At 34.0% G+C, this 13,181-nt stretch overlaps 1 protein-coding gene across 1 annotated transcript in view; it reads right to left on the bottom strand.

The window, feature by feature from the left end:
* Positions 1 to 13,181, bottom strand: part of LOC150102384 (sperm-specific sodium:proton exchanger-like) — a 44,824-nt gene that overhangs the window by 20,350 nt on the left and 11,293 nt on the right. Inside the window, exons 3-6 of the mRNA XM_090399688.1 lie at positions 7,517 to 7,657; positions 6,202 to 6,318; positions 4,227 to 4,497; positions 762 to 905 (exon numbers count right to left, since the gene is read on the bottom strand). Coding sequence (XP_090255814.1) covers positions 762 to 905; positions 4,227 to 4,497; positions 6,202 to 6,318; positions 7,517 to 7,657 — 673 coding nt within the window. The remainder of the gene's footprint in view (positions 1 to 761; positions 906 to 4,226; positions 4,498 to 6,201; positions 6,319 to 7,516; positions 7,658 to 13,181) is intronic.

Raw genomic sequence — 13,181 nt, 5'->3', positions numbered from 1 at the left:
AATAAGATGAACTTTTAGACTTCAGTATAAGTGCAGTAATGTGACACACTAGGTGTAGTTATTGTTATCTCTCTTACATACGCCATCGTATATGAACCTTCCTTCATTTAAAAGCTTCTGCTGTTGTGTACGTGATAACCCTTTGACATCAATAGCCCAGCAATTATAGTCGTAGCCTTGCTGACGTACGTGCGTTTACTTCCACAACATTTGCAGTATATAACTCAGACACAATCGATGTTGGTGTACGGTACCTGCGTAAGTGTAGATTTAACAGATTTATGATACGACTTTTGTTGGCCAAGTTCAATTATCGTTCTAAATCACGTTCACGCGCTGCGTTTCGAAATTTGCGCTTACTTAGTGATTACGGTAGAGGAATTTTATTGTACAAACAGCTACCCGAACTACAGAGATCGTCACGAACATTGTCCCGGTTCTTAACCTCCTCCGTTCTGACATCTTTCATCGCAAGTTCTGTAATTCGCAAAGCGCTTAATTTATTTTGTTTCATATTCAGCTGTAGTTTACGTTGATTGTTATAAGCATGTTATTCTCTTTTTGTTTTGTACGTTTTGTATTATACGTGGAACCCATGGATCTTTCTTGCGTACGTAGATGTAACTAATATAAATTCTACAAATAAAAAATTACGACAAACAAATAAAAAAAAAAAAAAAGAAGCTTCGGTGAAAATACTTAAAATTCGAATTCTTAATAGGCAAGTAGTTTCAAAAATGAACTTTAAACAATATCTACACCTGAAGACTGTGATAGCAATGTAGGTTGCACATATGAGGAACCAATCTTGATTTTCAATGTAGACAGCTGCTCTTTCTGTGATCACTAGTCCTACTACAACGAAAATCACAGTATTGGCAAGATAGGCGAGCATCTCCCAGAATCTGGAAATTAAACATGGTATCCCTTAGTTACACAATAATATTGCATTCATTATTACTAATATCGTTACAGATTGTATAAAATTAAACTCTATACAGTGAATGAAGGATGAAGGACATTTAATTTGCTCTGGACAATAGATACACTCAGTTTGAACTAACATTCTAAAATATCGGATCCTAGGCTTGACTCGACTTAAGACTAGAAAGGATTTTGTTGTACTAATAAAGCCATTAACTTCTTATATTTTGACGGAGCAGTTAATACTGAACATAAAGTTAATATCCATCGAGAATGACTGCTACAATGTCTAAGGATCATGACCGAAAAAAACGTTTTGCAGTTAAGATTTTCTAACTTCCAGTTAATGATCATGTTGTGGTCGAAGTTCTAGTGATATTGTGACTCAGCTTTACGATGACACCTTGAAAAGCTTTATATTGGAATGCAGTGAGTTTTTATTTTCGATAGATTGCAGACCAGCAGAATGCCAAAGTAATCCAAACGAAATTGCAAGTGATAAAATTGTATTCTCAAATCCATAATTTCACTTCTCTACGTTGTTTTTAATCGTGGATTTGTTTGGACATTTTCCAATTTATGGGGCAAAAATTCTCTGAACGAACTCCTCTTATAAATTTTCCATTCTTTATTATTTCATAAAATTGTTTATAAAATGTTTTTTTTTTTTAATGAGTTATTTGTGGTATTAGAAAGAACACGCATGCAGAAAGAATGAATAGCAACCCCATCCACTTATTTGCTTGTTAATACCACGTGACAATATCGTCAAAAATTCATTTATCATTGATGTGTAGAAACACGATCGTTTGTTATGTGCGTAACTTACTGGGAATGAAAATTGATTTGTGCATTCTTTTGGAAATGAATTTCTTGTCGTGAGTGGTTAGTTACGGTTGCTTCTATTTGACAACATAACTCTGTGTTGAACTCCTGTGAAATTGCTCATACTGCAACCGAGAATACATCATCAAAATCAGAGCTGATAACACTAAACGAGGTATAGTGGAATGTGCTTGTCACGCAGTGTCGCTTTTATTTGTTTGTTTGTTCTGAGCATGCGCAATTATTTCTTTTCAGTGCTACACTATCTTTTGTGGCGTCATTAAATTAAAATAATAAAGGTGAATTTTAACACGCTATTCAAATGATTATTGATATATTGATCCTTAAATTATAAACGAGTGAATATTTTTATAATAATGTATATACAGGGTGTTCGGGATAAATTTGACAGTTTCGTAAGGAAAAAGAAAATCTTCTTTGTATCTATTAAATTTAATGAATTGACAAAAAAACATTACAGGCAGAGTTAATTACAATACTATCAACAAGATTTACTCAAAATAACCACCATTAGCATCGATCACAGCTTCAATTCTGCTTCGGAACCTCGAACAAGCTGATGCTACAGTCTCCCTGGGAAGGGCCGCAAAAACTGTTTTAATTTTATCCATTAACTGGGCTTTTGTATTACTGGAAGTGCGATTGGTGTCTTTTTCAACTGCGCCCCATACAAAATAATCCATGGGGTTAAGGTCTGGGGAGTTTGGAGGCCAAACATTTGGACTGGTGAAGTCGTAGAAATTTTCAGACAACCATTTTTGACTTTTCCCAGAGGTGTGGCAAGGGGCCGAATCCTGCTGCCATACATACGGCCTACCATTGGCTACCCTTGTTATCCAGGGCTTGACTACAGTTAGCAACTCCACGAACAAAGCCCGAATTCCAATGCCAGGGTTCTTCAACACCTGTTCCTGCAGATTTGCGAGGAATTCTGCTGTACGAACGCAATCAGATCGTCTGCTAGGGATCTTTCTTCTTGCTACATCCTCGTAGTCACCATTGCAAGTCTCTAGTTCATGCCTGATTGTTTTTACTGTATTCAGGGAGCATTGGGCAGCAGTCGTAATATCCTTATTTTGATGGCGGGCACGAATCATCATGATACAAGTTATTCTCTTCCATGATTCAGGTGGGTTCCAGCTATCCATCCTTTCTGACATCTTGTATATGAATGAAGAAGGGTCCAAACTTTTAAATGAAGAGAAGTGTGTGTTAATACATGTAACTTACGGAAAAATATAATTAATTATAAATATGTCAAATTTATCCCGAACACCCTGTATAAAGAGATTTGAAGAATATTTTGTCTCTCTTGAAAATATATGTTCTAGTCTTAACGGAACAAACTTCAACCATTCAAGAAAACTTTTTAAAAAAATCTGTTATAGAAACTTCTGGTTATAGTCATAAATTTAATACTTATGAGAAATTAAAACCAGCTGGAAAGTTAAGTTGTTTATTAAATGTCTATAAAACAATAAAAAGTTGATACAAAGGAGTCACCCATTTATTTATCATCATCATCTATGGAGTCAGCGACTCATCGCAGGAGGTCCTCCATCACACATAGCTCATCATACCGTGACTTGAATAACTTTACTGTTTTCACAGTAAAGTTATTCAAGTCTAAATAACTACACGCAAAAATCTACTCCTCACCCCCTTCTTATACAGCTTCGAGGGATGGCCTCTCGTTCTGTCTTCACCCCATTCTATGAAGGATCTGATCCACATTAATACGGTAATAACCCTTACTACTTATGTCTTGATCATGTTCCCCCCTCGTCTTTCTATCTACCAGACTCTGCAATTTGCATTTCCTCAATCTGTTTTCGTATTCAACATTCCAGGAACCACTTTAGTCAATCGTCTCTGAACCCCTTTTCAACATCGCTTCATCCTTTTGAAAACCCGATGACCAAATTTGTGCACAGTCATCCATATGCTCTCTGATGAAACTCTTATATAACGGACTCATAACATCCTTACTCCTACATGCCAGTGTTCTCCGCATCATATAATGCGCTGTGATGATTCTCACAATTTTAGCAAAAGTTTCAGAAATTTCAAGTTCTTATCCACCAATACTCTCAAATCTATCTTCTCCTCCACCTCCTCTAAGATATCCCACCAATCTTATACTCTGCATTCCATCTGCTTCCCAAACTTTAAAAAACCTTACACATTGTTTACATTGAACTGGTAGCCCCATTCAGAAAGTCTATTCAAGTCTACTTGCAAGCATTCTACTCCTCATAGTTCTTCCTAACCTTGCATCATCATTATCGTCATCTTCCAACGACTGTATATCACCATTCATGCCCTTCCTGACATCATTTACATACAAACTAAAACCTCAAAAAGTCTTTATTCAAAATACTTCAGGCAAAGTTTTAATCAGCACATGTAAAGTAGCTGCTGGTAGTAAAATAATATTATTCTATTTAACTTCTTACCTGTGAACAAAAGACTCGACTTCTGGGCTGATGCTGTCTTTCTGGGCACTCAGGACCATTCCTAAACACACTAGGGCCAACACGCCAGAAACTTCTAAAATATCTTCCGCCAGATAATAAGTTAAATAAGCTGCACTTAGAGTCACGGTGATCTCTGTAACTGCATCATTATAAATTCTAGAGAGACAGAATACTGCTAATTTTCCCATCAGATAACCTAAAAAGGGACCTCCTAGTGTAATTTGGCAAAACTTCAGGAAAATTCCTTCGGCTGTAATGAAATTATAAATAATAATGATAAAATTCGTAGATATGCTAGAAAATTACTTTAATATTATTCGAAGTAATCAACACTCTAAATTATAATCCTAGAATTCTGAGCTGGGAACCCTATTGAATCAGCAACAAAGTCCATTTTCATTGTCAAGATCGAGTTAATGTTTATATATATTATTATTATTATTATTATTATTATTATTATTATTATTATTATTATTTATACAGCTCATTTCTGATAAGATGTAGAGAAATGATTTTATTTAATCCTCTAGGTTAAATTATTATCAAGAGCGTCTTTATTTAATGAGTAACTCATTTTAAATATAAAATGTTTATGCATATGATATTGATCGGGAAAAATGAATTGTAAAATTAATCTTAAAAGTAAAAATTTTAAAAGAATTATGGTTTATGACTGAAGATAAATTTTCTAGTTTTCCATTCTCGTTAAAAAAAATAATAATAAAATAAAATAAAATAATTAGCCGCGCGCAGACGATAACGTGAAATGTTCAATTATAAATTGCCATGACAACAGTAAATACCGGAAGAGATTAAAAACTACCACTTATAATGAAAATTCATACTTCAAAAAACATTGCGTATCACTCCAGGCTAACCTTGTGTCCTTTTAACCCTGTGACTCTTTTTGTCAGAATGAATGGAAAGACGATCATCTCGTTGAAAAAAAAAAAAAAAAAAAAAAAAAAAAAACTTATCTTAATCTCTCGGTTATTGATTTAAATTCAGAAGTGCACATAAAATATTAATATTAATTAATTTCAGTATGCTAGTACCGCACGCATATGAATATCCTAAACAAAAGAAAAAAAAAAAATCTGTAATTAATTCTGTGTATGGGGGATAATTTGTTAATAAATTTCAGTTCCGCTACACACAAAATGACAGGAAATCCTATATGATTTAAAGTCGATGGCATTCCGGTAAGTACGAGAAGCATGTTTTATTAACAGATCAGGGATTTCCAGACTCCAGGCGGCAGGATACATCCGGTCGTGAATTCGTTTGAATCAACCCCCGAGCAAGGAAGATGATTAAATTTAATTATGTACGACCAGCGTTTTTTATTTGCTTTTTTTTTTTTTTTTTAAATTCTGGATTGGATGGACTTTTAGAAGCGGAAGTTTATTAATACCTTGAAAATTTCGGATTTGCGTATTTAATGTTAAAATATTTAAAATAATTTAAGGTATTCTTTATCGGCCAAAAACAAATAACAACAGACCTTGGAGTCGCTTTTTATCGTGCTTTTAAGCCGCTCTTGGCTTCGCGGTGAACAATTCATTGCATTAAAAAATAAAATAAAAATAAAAGATCTTAAAATTCTTCTTAAAAATGAGAAGAATTAAACGAAATTTTCTGCGAATTTTCTTATTTCTATCGTTGCAATGAAAGATGTGATGAATCGTTTTATCAGTGCTTGTGTGTAATTTGTCCAGAAGCAATAGTATTTTCTAATTAATAGTAATATTTAATAGTATTTTCTTCGTTTCATACTATTAAATATTACAAACTATCAAAAACTAGTATTAATCACGGAATATTTCATCGTCTTACTTTTTTATAGACAGAAAATCCTCCTTTCATATGCGGATATTTTTATGTATTTTTGCAGCAACAAGCCAAATTAAATAAATAAATTAAATAAAATTATATGTATGCGACATTGTAATACCTGTAATGCTTGCACCGGGCATTGCTAAATCAATCAACACGTCGTAGGCTACAATGGCAGATCCGTCATTCAACAGAGACTCCCCTTCAATTACCGTGGAAAGTATTTTCGATGTGCCTGAAAATAAAGTAATAATTGAATCAAGGAAATAATGATTACATCAAGTAAAGCACCGAATGATAATTAAAGCTCACAAAGAAAAAGTGTGGAATGTAGTAGATTCAAAGAGTACAAGAGAGAAAAATGACAAAAAAAAAAAGATAAGAAAGTTGGAAAAATAAAACACTCCATGGGTCAATATTTGAAAGATATTGAAGGGAAAGTTGGCATTCGCTTAACTTGGCAATGGCTTCAGCACCGCAACATCAGGAAAGAGACAGAAAGTTTGATACTTGCTGCTCAAGAACAGTATTACAAATGAATGCAATAATGGCGAAGACAGAAAAGCTCCGTAACGATAGCAAATGCTGACTTTGAAGAGATAAAGAAGATACAGAAGACCATCTAATTAGTTCCTTGCAGCTAGATTGCTCATACAGACTATAAACAAAAGTATGATCGGTTAGGCTAGATCGGAGATAGCAAAAGTCGTACACTGGGACTTGTGTTGGAATATGGTTTTCAAACTTGCATAACCGCTTGGGAACACAGTTGAAAATGCAAGGGTTTTGTGGGACTTTAAAATTCAGGCGGATAGACATCGGGAACATAATATGCCAGACATCACTGTAATCGAACAATGTGTGGTTTAATGATGTGGCAATACAGCAGAAGAAAAAGTGATTGAAAAACTGACCAAGTGTAGGGATCTAGAGATTGAAATTCAACCACCTTGGAACAAGAAAGCCACAACAGTTCCAATTGTCATAAGAGCGCTAGGAGTAATTTATGAGCAGCATTTATGAAACATCTGAAAACTGAGCCTTTGAATAAAGCCCAAATAGATCTCATACTGTTTAATGTTTTTTTTTTTTTTTGTTACTCTTTGACTATGAACTCTGTTAACCCAATATAAAAATAAGAAGATTGTTAAAATATGAATAGTTTATTCCTTTAAAAGCTACTTGATGAATGTGGTTTAGTTTGGCTTTTAAAAACGCAAAAATTTCGACTGACACATTAGTGTTAAGTTTTGTCACTATACATTATAGAATAAATAAAATAATACTTTATATACAGTATATATAATTAACACAGAAATGGTGTTTTGCATAAACTAATATTTTATTCTTAAGCAATGGCTTTGTCACTCTTGACTGATTATCGATTTATCCATGTATTATATATAGTGTAGTGTATTACAAATTTTGCTTGCCTAATTCTCTGAGCAAAGCCACTACTGCAACGGGATCGGTAGCACTGAGGATGGAGCCGAAAAGCAAAGCTGTAACCCACGTCCAATTATAAAAGACGAATAAATTCATGGAAAGAACAGCAGTCAGAGCAGCCGATATCACTAAATAATAGAAAAATAATGTATTATTAGAGAATTAATTAGAAAATTAGTTAATTGGTATAAATAAAGAAATAGATAATCTTAGCATAAGACAAGTAAAAGTTGGTTCAAATTAACAGAGGTTAATATTGATTTACTTATCGAAAGCTTAATATTGGTGCGTATGAGGGCGCTTCCGCTCGTAATTATTATTTGTTTATTTTATGTGTTTTATTATATATAAATATTTTTCCCCTTTGAAAATCCTCAGCGTGTGCGCGCTTTAGGCTCTTAATTATTATGTGACACCTCCAGGGAGTCCAAAGACTCATCGAGGGAGAGTGTGCCAAAACAGCATCGAACGATTATCCCCTTCCAACCACTAACCGCGCTCAAACTTGCTTAATTTTTTGCGACTAGCAGAGGCTCTACCAATCGACCAATCTTTATTATTATATATTTTATGTGTTTTATTGTATTATTTTATATTTATTTATTTATTGGTAGAAATACACTCATCTAAAACTCTCGATGGAACACACTGAAGTTTTTTAGGGGGAAAGGATGAAAAATCACAGTTATGTCACTGAATTTAAAATTTCTGTTGCGGGCTTGTAAAATTATCAACGAGGTTTCGCAAATGCCGCACAGTAAAGGTTCATAAGGGCGATTGTCTCTCAGGTGCATTATAAATTTCTTTCGCTACGTCTGTGTTTGTTTAGTAAAGTGAACGCTTAGAATTGTTTTGCCCCTGTCCCGGTGATGCACATTCCTCCCCCCCCCCCCCCTATTGACGCGCTCCTGGCTGTACAGATACTCGGAATTTTTCCCGTATTATTAACACCAAGAATGTGAAGCTTGAAGATCAAGTTTCGCTTGTTTCCAAGAACAGTCCAAATAACATGCTACTGTGAATTGCTAGAATCGGTTTCATTCAATAATTAAAAAGCGTGATTCCATCTTTTAAACATATTTGTTCAGTTTAATTTTACTCTGCAGATAGTCACACAATGAAAGCTCAATTTTTTTTTACTATTCGCTTTATCAGCGAAACTATTGCAGCAGTAAACTTATAAGACAATTTCTACACCTTTCACCTTCACAGGGTGTCATGAATTTTACGACAGGGCTCCTGACTTAAATATAATCCTAAAATTCATAATTTGAAGGTAATTTAATAAATCATTATTATATATGCACTTTACCACTTCTATATCCATGCAGAAGTTTACCTGAGTTTGCTTTGTTGCCGGGGAAAGATATTAATGATAATAGTAACATTCGATAGAACAGTAAATCTATAGAATACGGACAAAATTAGTACTGCGACAGTTCATATTTTTTATTTATTTTAACGTGTCCTCATCCATGAAAAGTTGCAAAAATACCATTCAAGAATAAGGGATTAGGTATTATGGAAATGATGCCTTACAGACCAAACATGAAACTTTCTTTTGAGGCTATTTCAAGCCTCCGATAAACGGAGCGGTGGTCTCACACTGGACAATGAAAATTCATCTCCCACGTAAGGACAATTACAAACATCCATGATCATGGTGAGATTCGAACCCATAACCTGGAGAGTAAATAAGTTAACCACTCTGCTGACTAGGTCGGCAAATTAGAACTTATAAATACATTTTTGTCAACTTTTGTTCGGGTTTGATTTGTGAATATATTTAGTTAAATAAATGCTAGTCAAGCGAAAAAATTGCCGTTTTCTTACTAGTTCTGTGGTTAACAAAGCAGAAAGTTTTATTCAACAGCACCCATTTTATTTAGTTGAAAGCGAGTCATGCAAGGATTTTTGAATTGCCACATTAGAATACATAAAGTTGCAACATGTTCTTATATGTTATGACATAAAAACATAATGAGAATACTACTGGCGCATGAAATTTTGGCAATACAGGAAGTAAAATGCAACTTAGAGTCAAGTACAAGTTTGCTGTAAGATGCCAAAGGCACATACACTAACTGATCTGAACTCAGGAGTTTGTGCTGCTTTAACGTCAGCCCCTTCAGTTATACTGCAAGTCTAGTAAGTGACATTTTATTTAATGTTCATATTTATAGGAATGAATACATATACATATTCATAATACTTTCGTGGGAAAATCGAATAGGAACGAAAAGCATGGATCGTTCACTCAGTGATACATAAACAATTCACCAAATATTAGTGATAAAATAATATTTAGGTGTGTATAATATAATGGTTAGGCCTGCGTGTCACTGTCGATTCATATGATATTTGAAAATAATAAAATTAAAAGCAACATTTTTAATTTCTGTAATTATCTGTTTCTGAAAAAGTATCTCTGTAACAGAAATGAACTTGCCCGAGACAATTCATAGCTCAGCGCCATCTTCCAGCTAAGTGACAAACTATCATCTTCCAAATATATATATTCATGTTAGCATGCGTCAACGAGCAAGAAAGGGGAATAGATCCTCTTTGGTTCTTCTTCTTCTTCTCTTCCGTCTAAGACGGGCTGAATCTTCTCTTGAGTAGGATCTTCCAGTCTTCTCTATTCCTTGCTGTTCGAAAAAGTTCCTTATATGTTCTGCATCCCGAGATGTTCTTTATTAATTTCAGCCAGGTAATTCTTGGTCTTCCAGGTCTTCTTTTTTCAGTTAGAAAAGTATTGATTAGGACGTTAGGAAGTCTGTCTGCATCCAGGCGTACAGTGTGGCCAAACCATCTCAGTTGTTGTTTTCTAATTTTTTTCTATTATTCTCTTTTTATACAATAATTCTTGTCTGACTGTGCTGTTTGTTTTCTTTTCTATCCAACTTGTTCTATTTATTTTTCTTAAGCATATTATTTCAAATGCCTGCAGTTTTTTTCTCCTCTCTTTTCGTAACTGTTCACGCTTCTGCCCCATAGATGACTGTTGGTATAATTATTGATTCATATAATTTCATTTTGGCTTGCTTAGATATCTTGTTTGTTTTCCAGATTTTCTGTAATTTTCCCCATGGTGGTCCATCCTATCGCTATTCGGTGTTTGATTTGCTTTGAGTTCATCTATTGTTTCTGTTAGTTTTGATCCAAGGTATATGAGTTGTCTACATGTTCTATTTGTTCTCCATTTATGGTGGCTGAGATGGTAGTTCTGTTCCTCCCTATTTTCATCACTTTTGTCTTTTGTATATGTATTGTCATGTCATATGTTTTACAGGTTTCGTTTAACTTGTTTATCAACCTTTATAGTTTGGGGTTCTTGCAATAAGGACGAGCTCATCCGCATATTTGATGTTACTTATGTTTAAATCATTGCCATCGATTCCGGGCTCATCGTCTATTGCCTTCTTTACAACTTCATCTAGATATATGTTGAATAGGCATGGGGATAATGGGCATCCTTGCATTACTCCTTTTTGGATCTTTATGGGTTCTGTTGTGAGTGTGTCCTTTTTAATTATCGAATTTGTCTTAGAGTAATATTTTATCAGAAACTGTATTATATATTTGTCTATTGCTTTTTCTAGTAGAACTTTAAGAAGGATTTCTCTGTTGATGCTATCGAAAGCTTGTTTAAAGTCCACAAAACAACAATATAATTCTTCATGGTCTTCCCAGCTGAGCTCTGCTAGTTGGTGCAATGTGAAAATCTGGTCTATTGTTGAATAGTTTCCTCGGAAACCAGCTTGTTCTATGCCTATCATTTCTTCATAGGTGTTTTTTTAATCTATTTTGTATAATTCTTATGAATATTTTATAGGTGTGGGAGAGTAAATTGATTGGTCTGTAATTTCTGCAGTCTCTTTTGTCTCCTATCTTGTATATTGGGATGATCTTTCCAGTCATCTAGGATCTCTCCTGTTTGTAGTATTTTATTGAATAGGGTTGTTAAATATTCTATTGATGTGCAGATTCCATATGACAGTTCAGTAGGGATAACAGTGCCATAACCAGTGCGTGGCGAAAGAGGCACTCGCCACGTGTGCAACTAGGTTTGGGGCGCAAAACATAAAAAATGTAAAAAATAAAAATAAATAAATAGATATAAAAGTCGCTATTTTATATTGTGTTTTTAAATTTCGACAATACACCGCTTTAGACACCCAAATTTTGCAACATACTGCAACTCATTTTGATGTGGTTAATAGTAAGTATTTAGCATATTGCATTTAGTAAAATTTAACTTGTTACATTTAAATATTTCAAAATTTTTGTCAATTTTGGGTTGGGGGCACAAGTTAGACACTTGCCACAGACACTTCACACCCTCGTTACTGTACTGAGGGATAGTATCAATGCCTGGTGTTTTATTGCTTTTCATCTGTTTTATTGCGTATCTAACTTCTTGTAAAAGTTTTGGGTGGTCGTTATTTACTTCTATTGTTGACATTGTAGTTTTGTTTCCTTGGTGAAAGATAGTCTTAAAATGGTATGACCAAATTTCTCTTATATCTTCAATATTCCCGATTTCAGTCATCTTGTTGTTTATCATTATTACTGCTTTTGCTGAGAATTCTTTTGTAATTTCTCTTATAGTATCATGGAAGACTTTTAGGTTGTTTTATTGGTATGCTTGGCATTTCTTAGCTTTTTCTTCTAACCATTTTTCTTTGGATTTTTTGCAGAGGTTATCAACTTTGTTTTTTAGTGCTCTGTATTGTTCTCTATTCTCTTCATTGTTTTGTTGGTTGACAAGTATCTTGGCCTCTCTTTTCTCTTCTATTGTAGCTACGATTTCTTGGGTTATCCACTGTTTGTTTATTTTGGGTTTGGTACCTAGAGTGTCTTTTGCAATTGATAACACTGTTTCTTTTCCTTCTTCCCAGTATTTTCCGCTGTTCTGGAAGATGGAGGGTTTTAATTTCAAGCACATCTGTTCTAAAAATCGACTTCTGCTTGAGCTGTCTTTTAGTTTTGATAGGTTGTTTTCTTCTTTTCTGATATTGTTTTTCCTGTTGAATTTTATCTTCACTTTGGCAGTTAATATTTTGTGGTAAGTGTCGAAATCAAAGCTTCTTAATGTTCGTACATTATTTACTGATCTTTTCCATTGTTTGTTTATGATGATATAGTCTATGCAGTTCTTTATATTACTATCTGGGAATGTCCATGTATATTTATTAGTAGGGCGTTGATAGAACAATGTGTTTGCAATCATTAGATCGTTTGCTTTACAGAAGTGGAGTAATTGATCTCCTCTGTCGTTAAGCTCTCCGTATCAAAATTTCCCCATCACATATTTTTTTGTCTGCTGTGAACTGTCCTATTTTAGCGTTAAAATCTCCGATCACTATCATGAGTTCTCTATTTTTTGGAATTATCTATTTCCTGTTGTTGTTCATAGAAATTTTCTATTTCTTCCTCTGAATGGTTACTGTCTGATGCATATATTTGGATTATTTTAATTGCTTGACTTTTTCTTTTGCTTGAAGTTTGGCTGTGATTATTTTAGGAGACACTGGTTAAATTTCAATTACTGAGTGTGTAAGTTTCTTCTCAATTAATAATGCAACTGCTTCTCTGTGTATGTTATCTTTTCTTCCTGAGACGTATAGTCTTCTGGTAAATCCATAAATC

This window comes from Typopeltis vanoorti, chromosome 10 (genome assembly GCF_054136105.1).
Source record: "Typopeltis vanoorti isolate ZY-2024b chromosome 10, IOZ_Tvanoo_1.0, whole genome shotgun sequence".
In the NCBI taxonomy this organism is placed as follows: Eukaryota; Metazoa; Arthropoda; class Arachnida; order Uropygi; family Thelyphonidae; genus Typopeltis; species Typopeltis vanoorti.
The sequence above is the reverse complement of the archived record's forward strand: the minus strand, read 5'-3'. Positions and strand labels throughout refer to the sequence as shown.